The following is a 21,716-nucleotide window of genomic DNA, read 5'->3' as shown; positions in this document are numbered from 1 at the left end:
TGCAGACACAATGCTTGGCAACAGTGTTGTTGTATACAGGCCTTCAGCATATAAACACTCCACCCAAGAGTTGAGGAGGAAGATGGGAGCAAGGTGAGCAGAATTTGCCCTCAACATGGGACAACATTTCCTCACTGTGCCACAAGGATGACTGGAGGCACACACATGAGCTGCAAAATCACATCATGGTACCCATAGCTCCTAGCATGGCACAAATGATGAAGGAGTATTTGACTGCAATATGCAAACTTAGAACCTTAGGTCCAATAGACTGGACAGTCTCCCTCTAGCCATCATCCTTCCAAAGAGAACCAGAGCTGTCAGATCTTTGAACTAAGTGGGATTCTTGCACCTCCTTACCAGTTCATGTATCTATTTCCTGTGCACTCTGTCTCTTATTTTAGCATGTGTTATAGAAATTTTTGAGGCAACCAGTGAATACATGAAATAATAAATCAGGTAATTTCCTTGCTCTATGAACCATCAACTTCCACAAGTTTGAAGAAAAATTACAAATTTACAGGCTACATATTCAGATTCCTACTTTGAAAATTTCACAGACAGTTATAAAGAAATGTCAATTAAATAAAAAATTTAACTCTGCACTGTACAACAAGCCTGAATGGCTGTGCAGTCATTGTTTGGAAAACATTTTATTTTGTTCTCCTTGTCTTCATGAAGTAAACAGGTAGTCTCTGACATTCCACACTTCCATGACAAAATTAGAAAACACAAAATTTCTTCAGACCAAGTGACTAACAGTTTGAATTTGACAAGTTTATGCAATGTCTGTTAGATTGCAGGCAGAGAACTACACAACCAAACTATTGCCAATAACAGGTACATACTAAATCTAACAATCAGCTACAGTCAGTTTTGTGGTGCTTTGAAACTTGTCATCACAAGACTCAATGAGTCTCATACCTTGATAAATTTTAGTGCACCATTAGGATTGGTACCACTATTAAAATCATATTTAGAAAAAAGAAACAGTCTTCAAAGGCATCTCTAAAATCACCAAAAATGAACACTTCCAATTTGTGCTTCAAGTCCACTAAGAGGAAATCAGAAGGGAATTAAGGGTTTGAGGCTTTGGCTGTAATAGCTGGCAAAAACAGTGATGTAGCCTGTGTTTTTCAGGTGATTGTAGTATATATGTACATCATTAATGGAAAATCTGCTGAACGATTTCAGAACATCATAGCACCCAAAATCATGATGCCCATGGTCTGGTGATGTACATCACATTACACATACATCACTAAGAGAATTCCTCAATAATGACAGAAACTGAAAAACTGAATTAAAATTTGTGCCATGGCTGGGACTTGAATGCAGGTCTCCTGCTTACAAGGGAAATTCCCCATCACACCCTCCTGAGATATAGTGGTAAAATGGCCCAGTGGATAGGTCATCAAGAACTGAACACAAATCAAGCATGAAAATAGACAGAAGGTGTACAGAATTGTAAAAAAGGAAGCAAAATAGAAACAATGACTTATCCATGGTGAAAATGTGCAATATCGAATAAATATGAACAGCAATGGCATCATGGTTATATGGACACAGTGTTGAACCACGAAGGGGGAGATCAGTGTTCAGTTCACCCTCATGCACATCTTTTTTCTTCACAGAGTTATGAACTATCCATCCAGTCTTTGACATGTCTGTTCACTGTATTCAAATTTGTGTCTGTGTCATGGAGTAATGCCCATTTGCAAACAGTGAGGTGTAGGGAAGGGACCTCCAGACATATGTACCTCCTATTTTTTCTACCCAAGCACCACATGTTATGACTCTTGCATTCCATTATGGAAGTTTTGGCTCTTAAATTCCTCTGTTGTAATGTAGTTCACACCCTTTTACTTGTTGTTTTCATTTCTGTGAGAGGCCTATGTGGCATCTCACCTGTTCTCACTATTCTCACATTTACTTGTGAAGGTAACTATTTTTACCATATGACTCATATTCTATAACCAATTTACAGTACAGTAATTGCTAAGACTGCAGAAGAAGGACAGACACATGAACGACCAGATGGAAAGTTCATAATTTTGTTAAAAAGATGGGGCACAATGGAGATCTGAACACTCCCACTTTGAAGTCAAACAGCATGACCACACAACTATGTCATCATGGTTCTTGCAAATTCACCGATTGTTGCAGCTCTTGAGCTTTGATTGTTGACTTTTTTTTTTTTTTTCCCACGGCACTGTACATCTCCTTCATGTTTTCATGCTTGATCTGTGTTCCATTTTTGTTCCGCTATCCATGGGGCCATTTTATCAGTAAATCTGAGAGGGATGTAATGGGGAGTTTCCCTTATTAGTGGGCAGATGTGCTTGCCATTACACCATTGCAGGAGTATAGCTAATCCTGCTGCATGTTCTACCCTAGTCCAGTGTCCTCCCCAACACAAACGTCAGTTCACACCTGCAGCCTATTCTCCCTCCTTAAACCAACAGGATTGCTGAGGCTCATCAGTATTGGAAGAGCACCTCAGCTTTATGCATAATGGAGAAATCTTGCCTGTACCTCAGGCATAGGTGATCTATTGGTCTGATGGAATTAAATTTTCCTTGAGACATATGAGGCTCAATGCTATCTTTGATAATGATACAAGCTGAAGAAATGAATTAAAATTTGTGCCACAGATGGGACTTAAACATGGGTCTCCTTCTTACTAGGCAGATGTGCCATCCTTTACACCTGCTGGAGTGCTATTGCAGTGCAGGAGAGTCTTTGCAATACTGATGATTTAAGAAGGGGAAATAGGATGAAAAGGTGAATTGAAGTTTTTCCAGGGAGGGTGATGGAGTAGGGTAGTTCATACAGATGTGATAGCTATATTGCTGTGGAGGTGTAATGGCTAGCACACCTTCCTAGTAAGCAGGAGACCCTTTTCAGGTCCTGGCTGTGGTGAACATTTTAATTCGTTTCTTCAGCTTTTTCTTCAGCTTCTATCATTATCAAAGATAAAACTTCGTTGCTCCTTTTCAGCAGTTCCATAAGGAACAGCGATTTTTAACAAAAACAACTGCCATGTTCAGTGCCTACTCTTTGGAAATTCCAATCAAGAAGTGCCAATGCTATTTTGAATGTAGGGAAGATATTATTGGGTGCCTGAATAACATTATCAATGGAGAAAAACTGTGTGATTAAAACACCACTGTATAACCCTATGGCTTAGCAACAATTTTTAAGGACAATGGTTTGTTTTCTGGCTCTCATTTATACATAAAGTTATAATCCATATGCATGTTTTGTATACACAGCTATAAAAAAAGGGATACTGACCCAATTTAAGCAGAAGATGAGCTTTCACCTATTGAGCATAAAATTACAAATTGTGGAAGGTGTGTCTGAATATTCAACAATTTTTGCACCAGTACAATAAAAGAGAGACAACTGAAGATGTGTAATCTAATGCAGGAGGAAAAATAAATATATAATGTTGTAAGTTAAGAGGTGAAAGAAACATTCATGTTCACTGGACACTTAGTTGCAGCCTTTCTGTTTCAACCAGAGAAATGCACCACTTATTCCCCCAATTTCACAGAAACTTCTTTTAGAGCTGTTAGTGAATACCTTCACATTTGGAAGCAAAGAATCATTGAACAAAACTCTCTGTTGTTTATAGAAAGGAGGAGAACAAAAGTATGTGCGAGACTTTCTGGATTAAATTGCTCTCTATGGAATGAGAATTTGTTTTAATAATTTCTTAGTTTGAAGAGTGATTGAGAAATTTGCAAATATGGAGGAAACAATAATGGAATTCCTGTACAAGTGATCATCACAACATCAAATGCCAAGATACAATTGAATGATGTTAACATTGGTTCTGCAGAGAAAGGTTAGCAAGAGTTGCAGTTTATCTTAATTTCTTTTATTCTGTGTATGTTTACTGATGTTGTTATGAGTAGACACTACAGTGACATGAGTGAGTAAATGTTTCTATCAGGGGTTACAAAAATATTAGCACTGCACTCATTTTCCATCCTTTGTTAATTGTTTTCTCGATGGGCAAAGTGCACTGCCAACATTTTTGCTCACAAGCTGCCACTGCTTCTTGATGTTGGACTGGAGGCAGAACTCATTGTGGATAGAAATGCTGTTGTTGTCATCCTTGAGGTGAAGGTCAACATTGAGAAAGGTAGCTTTTTGAGCTGAAGAGGACCAGTGTAGTGTATGGTGGAGAGTGTGTCGAGGTTATGGAGCAAAGTAGATAGGGTATCCTCACCATTTGTCCAAATCATTAAGTTGTCGTCAGTGTATTTGAATCAGGTAAAAGGTCTGAGGATTCCTCTAGATGGCCCATGGATGGGCTTATGTAGATTGGTACCATGTAGGTGCCATGGATTTGTAAGTGATGCCTTCCAAGGAGAAGTAATTGTAGGTGAGGCTATTGTTGGTCATGATGACCAGGAAAGAAGTTGTAGGTTTGGAGTCAATCAGGCATTGGGAAAATGTAGTGATCAATAGCTGCAGAGCCATGGGCATTAGGGATGTAGACTTTGCTTTATTGGTAGAATGCTGGGAAAATGCATTCAGTCTACAAAAAGGACTGCTTACATATCACTCATGTGACCCATCCTAGAACAAGTATGTCACACCCATAACAAATAGAACTGACAGGGGATGTTGAACATATACAGATAAGCTCTTAATAACTGGTACAGTGGGACATACATTGACCATGCACTTCATAGTGATTTGCAGAGCATATGTGCAGGTGTACAAGCAGAGAGAGAGGAAGGTTTAACAGTGATGAATGGGATGTTGAGTAGTAAAGGAACATGAGCTGTGGAAATCCATTAGCTGAAATGTTTGGTGTCTTTTACATAGGAAGGAAGATTATGAGTAATAGGCTTAAGGTGCTGGTCCACAAGGGCAGAGATTCCGTCTGTGAGGGTGCACTGACAGGCCAAATTGGGGCTTCATGACCACCCACAAATAAGCTATGTAGTTTAGTGTTTTAATGTCTGGTCTGTCTAGTTCAAAGAATTGGCTGTATTAAGGACAGTGCTCTGCTCAGTTTCCCATCAGTTGTAAGATATGGGTTCATTTTTTTGTGGAACTGCTAACTGTATGCTAAGAATATTACTTGTATTGAAAAAAATAAAAAATATACGTAACGCAAAATGTAGAACACATACCGTCTACTATTGAGAGATCAGAACATAATATGAGGACGTGTTGAAAAATAATGAACCTGAATTTTTTATGTGAAAACTTTTAAAGATTTTTTAAATAACCAAGTGTTGCTTTAGAGGCTCATGGGTGTCACATTGGATAATGTTGTGAAAGCTGCTAAATATTTCAATAAGACAGAAGCTCATCATGGTCAGGTGCTTACTGATATGCTGCTGCAATGGCTTGCCAATATACTACAAAAGCCCAGGCATCAAGGAGTGGAGCTATAACATCATCATAGAGGATGATGACATCTAGTGGTCATGCCAGAGAAATGGGCCTGGGTGTTCATATGTGCAATGGACAGGCCACAAATCATAGCCCAGTGAGGGTGCTGGTTGTCTTTTGGGACTTAGTTTAAATCTCTGGCCTCTGATACCACACCTGTGTTGATCCAGATTCATTCATCTGCAGCTGACAATGCCTTAGTACTGCCAGTGCTGGTTCCCATATGTTGCTAAGTTGAAATCCCATATCTTCATTAATCAGGTCATTACTTATGCATATTTCAACTGCTTCTTTAATGGTGGAGTCCCAGTACATGGAGGCAGATGAAAATACCTTTGTCTCTCCACAGTTCTTACTATCATCTGTGTCAAGACAACATTCAGCTATAGGGAATATTTTTGGCTGACCCACTCTGGTGTGATGTCTATGTTCAGTGCATCTGTCTTTAATGGTTTGACATGTCTGGCCATTATATGATTTCCCACACTGGCACAGAATTTTATATATTCCTGGTCTCCTTAGACCTAGGTCATTTTTAACAGAACCTGCTATTGTTTGTACTCACGCTGGAGGATGGAAGACACATTTTATTTGATGTTTCTTGAACAGCTTGCTGATCTTAAATTAAAAAGGCATTGGAACCAGCATTGGCAGTACTAAGGCATTTTCAGATGAATGAATTGAAAGCAACACAGGTGGGGAAACAGAGAATACACCCTTAAACTGAGCACCAAACGCACTGCTTGCAAGCGTGATGAGCCTTGATTTGCAGCCTTGTTTTTCCCACATTGCACATGCAAAGACCATGGCCCATTTCTTCAGCAAGGGGCACTGGATGTAGTTGTCTTCCATGATTCATCTACAGTGCATTATAGTCCCATCCTTTGGCACCTGCCAAAAATAGTGATACATCATGTATATCGGCATGCCTCTGTAGCAACATGTTAGCAAGCATTTGAAGATGATGAGCAGCTCTCTCACTGAAATATTGTGCATCTTTCACACCATTATCCAATGTGATGCCTGTGAACCACTGAAGCAGTTATTACATTGGGAAAGTCTGAAACAGCATAAAGCAAACATTTTTAACATTATACATGTTTATTCTTCATAGCTACATGTATCTCTGCTGCCAAAGGGCTCCAAATTGTAGAATTTATCAAGGCAGTGTGTAAAGTAATTATTTCAGTGCATGAGAAACAGCATGCTGTAATTGAGTTACAAATCTGAAGAGTTTGTCCACAAGTGGAGCACCACCTCCCTTAACATGATAATGCCAGACCACACATGAATGCTACAACATCTACAGCAATCTGATGCCTTGGGTTCACAGTCATCGATCAACCTCCATAAAGTTCTGACTTGGCACTGTCCAATATTAATCTGTTTTGAAAACTTGAATATATTTTTCAGGACTTCACTTTGATAGTGATTTAGTCGTGCAAGCAGAGGTGAAGTTGTGGCTCTGTCAACAAAGTGAAACATTCTACAGTGACAATATCAACAAACTGGTCTCTTGTTGGGAGAAATATGTTCATTACCTGGGTGACTATGTTGAGGAATACATATGTAGACATAAAGAATAATGATTTTTAATCTTTAATAACATTTCTTTTATTAACGAAGCTTTAAGAGTTTTATCATAAATATTTGGAGACATTACTTTTTACCACTCTCTCAAAAATAAGTATTCCTCTTTGTATACTTTTCAGTTAATTTATTTCACAAATTGAACCCAAAATTATTTTGAAAAAAAATTTCCATCATATATATATATGCAAGCAGAAATAACAAAAGTTACATGCTTCCTCCCCATTGGTCAAACCTTTATTCTCAGACTGCACAGTAAATATACATGAAAACTTTTTATGAAATGCAGGAAAGATTCCACTTAGAAGATACAGTACAATGTACTAATTGATAAATGCCCCTAAATCCTGCAGGAATTCTCAAATAATAAAAGGAGAGAAGGATAAGATGGGGAAGGTTTGAAGGAAGGGCAAGCCATTCAGACCAAAGGATGAGAGGGAGTCGTCTGTTGAGAGCAAAAGGTAGACGAAGATCTTGTAATTCATGTACTAGCACATTTCCTTCAGTAACTTTTGATTAATAACAGTGCAACCAATAATACTTTGTAGACATCTAGCTATCTTAAGTTTGATTGTTTATACATCCCACCCAAAAAATTATTGACGTGGCTTCTCAGAGTTGATCACCCTTTTTACTTATAATGGGAAAAAGTTTTCATATTCAGTTATTAGGCTAGAAACTTATGGATGTAATGAGTTTGTAATTACTCAATTAGCAAGAAAAGTTCTGGCAGAATGTAGACAATTTAGGAGTATATGAGACAGCTGTCTCTGGCGCAATATAGCTGCTCAGGTGTGTGTGTGTGTGTGTGTGTGTGTGTGTGTGTGTGTGTGTGTGTGTGTGTGTGTGTGTGTGTGTGTGTGTGTGTTGTAATGTACCCTCTTTCGTCCGGGGTGAAAATCAAATATCAAGCGACAAACTTTCAATTCATTTAATTGCTATTTCAAACCCTGAGATTATGATGATCAATTGACGACACCCCGCCAGCTTGTGTGGTCTGTATCTACAACAGACGATGTTAAGCTTAATATCTAAATATTGGTTCTCGCCATGGTGCGTTCCATCCATCTAACATTGTTAATATTAGGTCCGGGTCTTTGTGTGCTAATGAAAACTGGTACTCGCTTTTTGTTTTACTATTGATTCTTCATTTTTATTAATTTAACTTTTTCACAATAATTTCCATCTTCATATCACATACTATTTATACAGTCCTGGAAATGGAAAAAAGAACACATTGACACCGGTGTGTCAGACCCACCATACTTGCTCCGGACACTGCGAGAGGGCTGTACAAGCAATGATCACACGTACAGCACAGCGGACACACCAGGAACCGCGGTGTTGGCTGTCGAATGGCGCTAGCTGCGCAGCATTTGTGCACCGCCGCCGTCAGTGTCAGCCAGTTTGCCGTGGCATACGGAGCTCCATCACAGTCTTTAACACTGGTAGCATGCCGCGACAGCGTGGACGTGAACCGTATGTTCAGTTGACGGACTTTGAGCGAGGGCGTATAGTGGGCATGCGGGAGGCCGGGTGGACGTACCGCCGAATTGCTCAACACGCGGGGCGTGAGGTCTCCACAGTACATCGATGTTGTCACCAGAGGTCGGCGGAAGGTGCACGTACCCGTCGACCTGGGACCGGACCGCAGCGACGCACGGATGCACGCCAAGACCATAGGATCCTACGCATTGCCGTAGGGGACCGCACCGCCACTTCCCAGCAAATTAGGGACACTGTTGCTCCTGGGGTATCGGCGAGGAACATTCGCAACCGTCTCCATGAAGCTGGGCTACGGTCCCGCACACCGTTAGGCCGTCTTCCGCTCACTCCCCAACATCGTGCAGCCCGCCTCCAGTGGTGTCGCGACAGGCGTGAATGGAGGGACGAATGGAGACGTGTCATCTTCAGTGATGAGAGTCGCTTCTGCCTTGGTGCCAATGATGGTCGTATGCGTGTTTGGCACTGTGCAGGTGAGCTCCACAATCAGGACTGCATACGACCGAGGCACACAGGGCCAACACCCAGCATGATGGTGTGGGGAGCATGTTTGGGACTGGATGAAGCGTCGTCTCATGCGGTCTGCACGTCCAGCACGAACGCTGGTCCAACTGAGGCGCCAGGTGGAAATGGCATGGCAAGCCGTTCCACAGGACTACATCCAGCATCTCTACGATCGTCTCCATGGGAGAATAGCAGCCTGCATTGCTGCGAAAGGTGGATATACACTGTACTAGTGCCAACATTGTGCATGCTCTGTTGCCTGTGTCTATGTGAATGTGGTTCTGTCAGTGTGATCATGTGATGTATCTGACCCCAGGAATGCGTCAATAAAGTTTCCCCTTCCTGGGATAATGAATTCACAGTCTGCAAGGGCAGATGTGACTATAAGGGTGGTATCGCAGTCTTCAGTAGTCCGTTACGTTACACACCCCCCTCGAGATTTCATGCAAAAGTATTTTGCAAGAGATCTCGACAGATACGCAAAGCAACGAACCGCTGGTTTTTTTTTTTTAATGTAATCTTCAATAGTTGTCTTCTCGTCTCTTTCTGCTAGTCTTCTCTTGAATTTGTCCCCTTAATCGCCTCATCTGTCAAATTATATCATGGTAATTTTCCTGAAATCATACAACACTTAATTAGTCACATATAAATACACTCCTGGAAATTGAAATAAGAACACCGTGAATTCATTGTCCCAGGAAGGGGAAACTTTATTGACACATTCCTGGGGTCAGATACATCACATGATCACACTGACAGAACCACAGGCACATAGACACAGGCAACAGAGCATGCACAATGTTGGCACTAGTACAGTGTATATCCACCTTTCGCAGCAATGCAGGCTGTCCTGTGTAACGGCTTGCCATGCCATTTCCACCTGGCGCCTCAGTTGGACGAGAGTTCGTGCTGGACGTGCAGACTGCGTGAGACGACGCTTCATCCAGTCCCAAATATGCTCAATGGGGGACAGATCCGGAGATCTTGCTGGCCAGGGTAGTTGACTTACACCTTCTAGAGCACGTTGGGTGGCACGGGATACATGTGGACGTGCATTGTCCTGTTGGAACAGCAAGTTCCCTTGCCGGTCTAGGAATGGTAGAACAATGGGATCGATCACGGTTTGGATGTACCGTGCACTATTCAGTGTCCCCTCGACGATCACCAGAGGTGTACTGCCAGTGTAGGAGATCGATCCTCACACCATGATGCCGGGTGTTGGCCCTGTGTGCCTCGGTCGTATGCAGTCCTGATTGTGGCGCTCACCTGCACGGTGCCAAACACGCATACGACCATCATTGGCACCAAGGCAGAAGCAACTTTCATCGCTGAAGATGACACATCTCCATTCGTCCCTCCATTCACGCATGTCCCGACACCACTGGAGGCGGGCTGCATGATGTTGGGGCGTGAGCGGAAGACGGCCTAACGGTGTGCGGGACCATAGCCTAGCTTCATGGAGACGGTTGCGAATGGTCCTCGCCGATACCCCAGGAGCAACAGTGTCCGTAATTTGTTGGGAAGTGGCGGTGCGGTCCCCTACGGCACTGAGTAGGATCCTACGGTCTTGGCGTGCATCCGTGCGTCGCTGCGGTCCGGTCCCGGGTCGACGGGCACGTGCTCCTTCCGCCGACCTCTGGCGACAACATCGATGTACTGTGGAGACCTCACGCCCCACGTGTTGAGCAATTCGGTGGTACGTCCACCCGGCCTCCCGCATGCCCACTATACGCCCTCGCTCAAAGTCCGTCAACTGCACATACGGTTCACGTCCACGCTGTCGCGGCATGCTACCAGTGTTAAAGACTGCGATGGAGCTCCGTATGCCACGGCAAACTGGCTGACACTGACGGCGGCGGTGTACAAATGCTGCGCAGGTAGCGCCATTCGACGGCCAACACCGTGGTTCCTGGTGTGTCCGCTGTGCCGTGCGTGTGATCATTGCTTGTACAGCCCTCTTGCAGTGTCCGGAGCAAGTATGGTGGGTCTGACACACCGGTGTCAATGTGTTCTTTTTTCCATTTCCAGGAGTGTACATTGGTATCTCACCCAGGATGCCTCTTCCCTACCATACTCGGTTTGATTACCAGAGTTCACTTACATATTTATATAATGATTGTACAAATATATTAGACACTAAAAGTAAGACATAAAAGAGATAAATGTGGTCTTGTATCGACTTGGTTTTAACATCAGCTGAAAAGGTTATTTTCAATTTAGTAAAGACATCTACTGAGAAATATGTGGCTAATATTTTTTTTTGATATAAAGAGTATCATTTGAACAATCTCAGTTAAATAAGTGTCTCAGCGTCCTCATATCAATAAGTTTTCCATAATGTAATGCAAAATAGCTAAAAAGTGAGAGTTTAGAAATGGCAGTGCAATGGGATCATGTTAACCCAGCCATCATCAGTGGTATCATGCTTCACTTGTACATATGTATAAAATAATTCAAATGTACAAATTCAGAGGTGGCATTGCAATGGGAATCTGTAAACCCCGTCATATGTAGTGGGAAAATACTTTTTTCACAAATATAAATTAAATACTAAGAAAGCGAATACATGTGAATACTACACAAAGTTTTGTGTTTGTCAGTTCCTGCATGTACTTTATCCTCTAATCCTAATCCACTCCTTGCTGACTCTCATCCAACCTACCCTTATCTCATATTCTGTGTCTATACAAGATCAATTTCTTTCAGAGTTAGTCAGTAAAACATAAATCTGCGGAGATACAGATCTCCATCCACATAAAAGTGTTTTTGTTTTCTCAACTGATCAGAACAGAAGCTAGCAATTGCTTTGTCAGGTCAGTTTTTCAATATAAGACAATAAAATAGCAAACACACTTCTAATCCTAAAATTCAAAGAAAATATATATACATATATATGAAAATTCCCTCTACTCATGGCATAGGCAATGTGTAATCATGTAAAGTGTACATCTATGTACAGTGTGTAGTCCTCTCTCCATACCCAGTTCCTTCGTCACATAAAACATGTAGATTAGTTAATTAAATTGCAGAATAATCCACCTTCTGCCACCAATACTCAGCCTTCAATCAATCTTGGCCATATGCACAGGACGCAAGACTAAACAGTATGCAGAAGTCCAACCAGTACCAAGGCGCACGGTGTCTATGTGTCTCCATGAGAACCACATAGTATACACAACTGTGGCAAAACAGGATCATCATCACTATTAGAGTATGAACGCTGGTTTACTCAAGATTAATTGCAGTTTTTCATCCTCATACTTCAACTCACATTGTTTGTAGTAAAGACAGGTTACTCTGGTCATAACTTCTCGCAGTCACATATCCATATCGTAGCATATAAGTCACTTCACAAGTGTAAATTTGTGGTTAGTGTAGTTGCCTATGTCATAAGACATGATGTTTACTCCCTATTTCATTAACCCCTACTGAGCTGACCACACAACAGAACCAAAGTTTCATAGCTTTGTGCATAAGTAAGTGAAATAGTCAGCATTTTGATATCTGCAGTTTCAATGTATATCTTCAGTAAGTGATTAATTCCAGATTTCTAATGTCATTTAGAGTGTACAGTTTTATCATATATAGACTGCTTTCACAGTTATTTCATAGATCTCAGAATCAAATCTTGACAGAATTACCTAAGTGTTTGTGTATTACAGACACAACATTGTCAGTGGCAAGGTAAGTTTCGAATGAGATGTCTCAGTGGTATAGAACAAACGTCACACCTCCAGAATTTTGACTAAGTAATAACACAAGGCATAAAGAAATTTAAATATTACATAAAAAGGATTCACGAATAAAAGTTTACTACTGAAAAATCTCATCTACTGTTATTTCTCTCCAGTCCTATCATTGTGTTTTTATGTTAGGTATCAGTAAATCAAAATGTACATTTCTAAAGGGTATGGTATCCTATTAAATCCATATATACTTGAGGTAATAGTAGATAAGCCTCACAACAGGCAATGGTACAAATTATTATACTTAAGTACTCATATTTTGTGAGTTGTGCCTCAACAAGAAAAACAATGTATAGCATATATAAGTGTTCTAAAACTATAGTTCAGGTAAGTTTCTCAGAGAAATGATAATTGTTTCACTGGTTCAAGAGTGAATGCCTGTCCAGGTATCTACTTATGTGTACAGTGCACATGTTTTCAAACAAGATAAGACTAGTGATCTGTCTTGAAGCAACATGGCCCAATACTGCGTTAAAAGTCCATAGTTATTGGACAAGACAAAGTTATGCAATAAAAATGATAATACAAAAGTTAAAACCTCCCCAACACAAATACTTAGCATAAGAGTGTGTTGGTCAGTTACTCATAAAGTCTGGTCCATAAAGGATCTTCAGTAACAAAATGTTACAAACATTTTACACTGTGTATAATAAATATCAATAACAAAGATATTAAGCATAATGTCTAAATGAATAAGCTCTTTTGAGCACAACATAGCCATATTCAAACAGATAAAGTATGGCCTCATCAACTTACACTAACACAATGATACTAAGATTAAAAATTTATATTTTCAAATCACATGAGTATAAAGAAACATTTAAGTTTTGCACTTGTCGTGCAATGCAAGAGCATAAGATATTCATTGTAATAACCATAAATATATACAAAGCAAAATGCATGATTAAACACCAAAGATACAGATCAAGACAGAGTCCCAAGTTTTCAAAATTGTGACACTGTAAACTTAGCTTGGACTTTTATAATGCTTCAACTCCGTGATGTTACGTAGACCAAAAAGTTTTCTAGATTCAGGATAGATCAACCTATAGGCATTTGGATGTGGGTTCTCAGATATCACAAATGGTCCTATATAAATATCAAAGAATTTCTTAAGTTCCCCACACAATGATTTTGACTTTTCTACTGTTTTCACTAGGACTAAATCTCCCACATTAAACTCGCACATTTTCACCCTCTTATCATGTCTACTTTTCCTAATTTCCCCTTGCTTTTTTTTTCTTTTGACAAGCTGTTACATGCTGGAAACTCAAATCAATTCACTAATAAGATTTGGTGGCTTTTTTTATCATAAAGTATCTCATGTGGAGAGAATTCTGTTGAACTGTGCTGTAAGCTATTCATCACATCTTCAAGTTTGCTAATGTAATGTATCCAAGTGTTGTGGTCAGTATGACAGTAAGTCCTAAATAATCTCCCAATTTCACGCATGTATCTTTCGGCTGGGTTGCTGGATGGGAGATAAGCTGAAATAAGTATGTGGTTGATCTCCTCTCTATATATAAATGTTTCCCAACTTTTGGATGTAAACTGTGATCCATTGTCACTAAGAATTGCCTTGGGTACACCTACACATTTAAAACAGTCACGGGTAAAACATGAAATAATGTTTTTGCTAGTAGCATTCCTCAATGGGTACAACTTAATAAATTTGGAAAATATGTCCACCACTACAAAAACATACATAAACCCTCCTCTAGTGGTTGGCAGTCGCCCATACAAGTCAATTGCTACAATATCAAGCTGCTGTTTCGGAAGTATATTTTGCATCTGACCTCTACTCGTTTGATTGGTTACCTTCACTCTCTGACACAAGTCACAAGTGGACAAGATTTTCCTCACAGTCCTCGCCATATTGTAAAAGTAAATGTTTCCTTGAATCTTTTGTATACATTTTGCTGCCCCATAATGACCAGATATTTCATGGGTATATTTTACAAGTAATTTGACAAATTCATATGGCCAACATAACTTCCATACCTCACTATCTTCCTTCATCCTCCGAAATAATATTCCCCTATGAACTTTGTAATACTGCCCTACTTTTTCTTTTCCCTTCTTTCCAATATAACTCTTCATCATGATACTGAAACCGTCTAATGTCACTGCAGATTTTCACGACATCTTTCTCCTCATTTATCCCTTTTAAATACATAATTTTAAATTCATTCCCTCCTTTATCACCATTGTCACCAATAGTTTCTCCCAAAGGATGCCTTGAAAGAGCATCTGCTATGCAATTTTCATCACGTTTAATATATTTGATGGTGTAGTTAAACTGCTGAAGAAAAAGTGCCCATCTCGTGATTCTACTATGGTATAATTTACATTCTAGTAAGTAGGATAGTGCTTTATGATCTGAAAAGACTCTGAAAAGACTATCACCTTGTGACCCAATAAATAATTCTTAAATTTGCAGAAAGCCCAATGAACGGCTAATAGTTCCTTTTCTGTAATGGTGTACTGCCTCTCATGTTTCTGCAATGTCCTGCTGGCAAAAGCAATAGATCTATGTTCTTCCACCCCATTCTGACTTCTCATTTGGAAAAGGTGTGCCCCTAAACCATAGTTACTATTGTCAGTCATAATACAGAAAGGCAACCCAAAATCTGGCCTACATAAGATTTTACTATTTACCAACTGGTGTTTAATCTCTTCAAAAGCAATCTGACAATCTTTATTCCAATCCCATATAGTATTCTTTTTAAGCAAATTCCCTAAACAAGGTGCATTAAGACCCTGAGTAGCACAATACTTCCTATAGAATCCACACAGTCCGAGAAATGACTTTAGCTGTTTCTTATTCCTAGGTGGTGGAAACTTTGCAATTGCTTCAATTTTCTCATCATCTGGCATAATTCCATTGTCAGATATAATGTGCCCCAAAAATTTTAATTGTTTCACTGCAAATTTACATTTCGATAACTTCAGTGACATTCCTCCTTTTCTAAACTCCTCACAAATTTCCTTAAGTAACCCTATGTGTTCTTCCCAACTTTTACTGGATACCAAAATATCATCTACATATATAGTTAATTTATGTAACAATTCCTTTCCCAACACATAATCTAAAGCTCTGATAAACTCTGCAACATATACATTCAGCCCAAATGGTACTACACTAAAGGTATAACATTTTCCATTATATAAGAATGCTGTGTATTTCTGAGATTCTCTTGCTAATGGTATTTGATGAAATCCAGAGGTCAGATCCAGGCTAGACATAAACTTTACATGTTCAAACTTGTGTAGTAATTCATCAATGTTTTCAGGATGATCAGTTTCCCTACATAATAATTTATTGAGGAACCTAGAATCTAGGACAAGTCTTACACTATTATCCTTCTTGGCAATGGCTATGATAGGATTGTTATATTCGCTATTACACCTCTGAATAACCCCCCCCCCCCCCCCCCCCCAAGTCTGCATCTTTTCCAACTCCCTCTCTACAGCTTTCCTCCTGCTTAATGGAATCCCATAAAGTTTAATGAAAAATGGATCATGCGATTTGAGTACATACCCTTTCATTCTGCCTGGTCTGTCACTAAATACATCAGAATATTCCCATAAAAGTTTCATGAGATCAGATTGTTGTTCCCTAGTTAAACTCTCTGCTTCAGCAATCTTACTTTCTACTTTGCTTTGATAATCTTTGTCATCAATAGAAGTATGTTTTTCAAAAGGATCAGTGCATCTCCCATCATCTAAATAATCCACTCCCCTGATCTGATTATGACTATTACTATTCTTCTCAATGAAGCTCTCTGTATACAACTTATTTTTATCTGTTGGTTCCCTAAATTTGACAGTTTTGTTTTTCCAGAATGACAAGACAACCCTGATCAAAGACCACATCTCCAACTTTGAAAGACAAAAGAATTTGACATTTTACTGTTTTACTGAAACTTCCTGTCACTCCCCTAATTTTAACCCCAACTACTGGTAATTCTGCAAATTCATGGTTTTTATTTATCCTATCCCTCAGTTTTTCACTGATTCCTGATATCGGGCTTCCAGTATCAATCAAACAATAACCTGTCCAATCATTAATACAAATTTGCATGTATGGGATTCCTACAATTTCACTCTCCTGATCACCAATATCTTCATGCATCAAGTCATCTTCTACACTTTTAAAATTCAGATCATCATTTTGTTTGACATAAGCTAAACTATTTTCAGTCTGCACATTGTGCAGAAGCCAACTAGGATTCTCAACACAAACATAATTAGACACATTATTATTAACAGTAATCATAGGCAATTCTTTACATTTTATACCTGTATTTGCTTTTTCCCACCAAATAGGATATACCTTCTCGCAGATGGATAACAATTGTATCCAAAACATATTATGTTTATTAGCCTCATTAAGGCTGTCCCACAATCTACAAATGAACTCTTGTCCCTGGTTTCCTAAGTTAATAATTACCTTCTCTTCATTCGCAATATTAATGCCATCCCTGTCTATCCCCTCGATTACTGGTGATGTATTAACCCACGTGACTGCAGCCTGATCCTCTTGTACTGAATGATTATTTTCTCTAACACTATTACCCTCCTCCTTCATAACTACATCTGCATCGTTCTTAATCACAACAAATACTCTTATCTCACTTCTATATTCCATATCATCACTATCATCAACTGCCTCTTCCTCAGCATCATTTAATATCTCACCATTTGACGCAACTTCCCTAACCTTAGCTACTTCAGCACGACTTCTCACATCAACATCACACTCTACTTCTTCTAATTCTACAACCTTATTATTCAGTACTTGATTGACATTCTCACCCACAGAAGTTTTTACATCACTCAGATCTCGATTTACTGCAATTTCATCAGAATACAGTAATGCATTTATTCCGAAGGTATCATAACTATTATTATCATAGGAACAACCACCTACATCCCCCCTCACATCACTTTCTTCCTCCCTAAACAAATTATTCATTATCTCCCCAATAACCTCTGAATCTTCATTACTAATGTGTCTATAATTATCTGTGTTCATAGCCTTCTCACTGACTTGCTGCCAAAACTGTTTATCAAATGGTCTCTTATCAATTTCCGGTGCTCTTGCCATGTTATTACTATGTCTTTTTCTGTAATCATTTTGCCCATACCTATTCTGATTCCACTTAGCCTGATTTCTAGCATTAAATCTGTTCGTCCCAAACTGACAGGCCCTCATTGGGACGGCTCTTAGTTTAACTGGCCTTGCCCATTCCCATCTTGTCTTCTATCTGGATTGTCCCATTGTCTATTTCTGTTCCCACCATAATAATTACCTCCCTTATTCTCAAGTTGACGCCAGTTGCTATTCTCTCCTCTATTGAAATCTCCCTGAAAATTACCTTGACGATCATGCTGATTATTCCCATTATGATTATTTCGCATACCATTATTCCCATTATTAGAATTTTGGTTCCACGCTCCATGATTTTGTTCATAATGATGCCCATTAAATCTTTTGCTTCTTTCTAATGCACGATCCAATTTCTCTACGTAATTCAAAAATTGTTCAACTGAATCATCTGGCCCATATACCAAGTCCCACTGAACTCTATTTGGTAACCTCCATTTTAGAGCATCTATTTGCGTTAGTTCATCAAAAGGTCTGTCTAAATGCGCCAACTTTCTTAGCTGTTTCTCGCAAAATTCCCTCATTGTACCATCACATTCTTTATAATTAGGCCCATTAAGAAAATCGCTTTAGATTTTGGCCTGAACAGACGCTGAGAAAAATTTGTTCAAAAAACTTTTTTCAAATTGACTATAGGTTAAATCAGAACTGGCAACAGATTAGCCCACGACAATGCTTCTCCATCTAAGAATTTTTTAACAAATTTGATCTTTACAGTGTTACTCATTTCGAACGAAAAATTGTCACGACAGTTCATAATGAAATCAACTGGGTGTAATTTTCCGTCTCCCAGAAAATTATGCACATTTGTACCTGGCCAAAATTCGTTAAATGAAGTCGCTACCGATTTCATAGCTAAATTATCCCGAATTTCATTTAATTGTTTCTGTAGTCGAACTACCTCATGCTCACTGTCTTTAATTACAGTGTTACAAGAATCTACATTATGTTCAATAATTTTCACTTTTTCTGTTACCTTGTTTTCGAACAATGACAATTTGTCATCGACATTTTTTGTATGTAAGTCAATTCTGGTAATCATTTCCCTATCTTTAATTTTTCTCTCACTCGAAAATGATTCAAAATACTTCGCGGTTTCTTCCACTTCCCGTTTGATTGTTAATTCGACTTTATTGAGTTTAACTTCCACATTGTCTACCCTATCTTCAATTTCGTCTGTTCGCTCCTCCAAACTGGTTTTCGTCTCTTTCATTTCTGATCTGATAGTTGAACATCCATTAAAGTATTCCTTAGCCAATTGGCTATTTTCTTTTAAAAGCTTCTCTTCTAAATCACACACTTCCTTTTCATACTTCTTGCGTTTTCTGTAATTACATTATTCAAGAAACTAAATTGTTCAGAACATTGCTTATTCAAACAACTAAACCGTTTGTTCAAAGTATCGAATTGTTCAGCATTCTGTGTTAACAGTAATTGCAACATAGCGGACATATCTAATTCTTCAACCTTTCCTTCCGATTTTTTACCTGCCATTTCTGTACTAGCACTTGCTTGAACACTTTCGATAGACTTTTTATCCCCGTGCTGATTTTGTTCCAACTCGTCTGTCACGGTCATTTTTAATCGAATTAAGAAACTCTTGCTCCGACAAAACGCCCAAAATGTCAACAATACAAATAACTTAATAGGTGTACTTATCTTGTTTTTCCGCGCAGTCCCACGTCCGTTATTATTTACTTTCCTTATTCTTGTTGAGTTGTTACTTCCATTTGTCAGTAGATTATATTTCCTTTCATTTAGATTGTTCTCCTCTTCTTTCTAATACATTATTAGTCCATACCTGTTAACAAAAAATGAGTATCAGTCCAATAATGCAATGGATCCCGGACAAGAGCCTCCAATTGTAATGTACCCTCTTTCGTCCGGGGTGAAAATCAAATATCAAGCGACAAACTTTCAATTCATTTAAATGCTGTTTCAAACCTTGAGATTATGATGATCAATTGACGACACCCCGCCAGCTTGGGTGGTCTGTATCTACAACAGACGATGTTAAGCTTAATATTTAGACAAAAGAATGATACATCACAGAATACTAAAACTAATTAAAATACCTTACCTTTAGATGCTGAATTTGGTCTCATTGTCTTGATTCTCACCATGGTGTGTTCCATCCATCTAACATTGTTAATATTAGGTCCGGGTCTTTGTGTGCTAATGAAAACTGGTACTCGCTTTTTGTTTTATTATTGATTCTTCATTTTTATTAATTTTATTTTTTCACAATAATTTCCATCTTCATATCACATACTATTTATAGATACTCTCTATATAAGACGACAGACTTCCTTCCGTACTCCCATCAACAGTCCACCTCACAAAAACCACGTTCTCCCCACAACCATCCAACTAACTCACTCCAACCGTCACCTTAACAATGTCCAACTCTCTACCTTTCACACACGAATGTCTTCGGCTCACACTGGTGCCAACATATTCTCCAGAATTAAACAAATAAAGTTCACATTATAGAATAATATAATAAAAAAGATTTGGGCGAAATTAAATACTACAGACAATAATATTAAATAAAAAAATCATAGAAATGAAATTGGAGCACTGACCCTGCAAGGGCAGATGCGACTATAATGGTGGTATTGCACTCTTCAGTAGTTCGTTACATTACAGTGTGTGTGTGTTTATATTTCTCTCTCTCTCTCTCTCTCTCTCTCTCTCTCTCTCTCTGTGTGTGTGTGTGTGTGTGTGTGTGTGTGTGTGTGTGTGTGTGTGTGTGTGTACTCTCATTTGTTAAAAGATACATATGAAAGATTGCAAAGCAAGCTTATTTGTTGTACTTAACATTGAATTTCATAATCCAGTTGATAAATTTATTCTTACTTATATGTTATAGTGATATGTTCTTTTTGGTGATTTTCAGCTACGTAAAGTCCAGGAAACAACGTACAGATTAATCAAAGAAAATGAAAAGTTGAAAGAACATGACAGGCACATGAAAATTCAGAAGGAGTTGACAGAGGAGGAGAAAACAATAGTTATGCAGGAGAATGCTGAACATCTAAAGGCAAGTGTTCAGTTTCAAGTATTTTTTCTTTGTAACGTTTAATGCTTAGGGTATGTAATATTAAACTAAATTTTGAAATTGAAAAGCATACAAAAATTTGAATGGATGTTGATGGAAAAGACATTAAATGCTGTCTTCTAGGATAAAAATAAATATAAAAATAATGAAGGAGCACACCTGGGAGTGCAGCCTGTGAATATGATCATCTTAACGAGCCCTGCTAGAACATGAAATCATCCTGTGGTAAAAGATATCAATGTAATGTCTGAAATACATTTGAACACATCAAGAGAGAAAGCAAGGTCATTTTAAAAATAAATCTAATTTTTTTAGTATGGCCCTAGAAATTTATTAGAAAGCTGATTGTGTGTAGGGACAAAAAGTGAAACACGCAGAAAGGGAGGAAGAAACAAAAGAAAACTTTATGAGCTTAGAGAATATGTGAAGTTTTCCATTGATTACCAAACAGGGTTAAATTTACAAAGAATCTGGCAGTACGAGCTCACTCACCAGTACAATGTTGCATCTTTTGTAACATGGATGTGTGCACTAATTTGATTGGGAAGGGTATCATAATGCCATTGCATCCTCTCCTGAGGCAAGCTGGCTCACATCTGTTGTAACCAGTCAAGTCATCATGGATACTGTCACTAGAATGGAATTGCATCCAAGTTGGACCCACACGTTCTACTGGGGACAGTTCTGGTGTTTTGGTGGCCACAGGGGCACCTCACCCTCA

The 21,716-nt window shown here is 38.9% G+C and overlaps 1 protein-coding gene across 1 annotated transcript in view; it reads left to right on the top strand.

Annotated features, from left to right (window-relative positions):
* LOC126267803 (cilia- and flagella-associated protein 157-like) overlaps nucleotides 1-21,208 on the top strand; it is an 86,124-nt gene extending 64,916 nt beyond the window's left edge. The window contains exons 7-8 of the mRNA XM_049973108.1: nucleotides 20,834-20,995; nucleotides 21,119-21,208. Of these exons, the coding sequence (XP_049829065.1) occupies nucleotides 20,834-20,995; nucleotides 21,119-21,208 (252 nt within the window). The remainder of the gene's footprint in view (nucleotides 1-20,833; nucleotides 20,996-21,118) is intronic.
* The last annotated feature ends 508 nt before the right edge of the window (nucleotides 21,209-21,716 follow it).

This window comes from Schistocerca gregaria, chromosome 4, assembly GCF_023897955.1.
Source record: "Schistocerca gregaria isolate iqSchGreg1 chromosome 4, iqSchGreg1.2, whole genome shotgun sequence".
NCBI lineage: Eukaryota > Metazoa > Arthropoda > Insecta > Orthoptera > Acrididae > Schistocerca > Schistocerca gregaria.
Note: the sequence above shows the minus strand (reverse complement) of the source record. Positions and strands in the feature narration are given on the sequence as shown.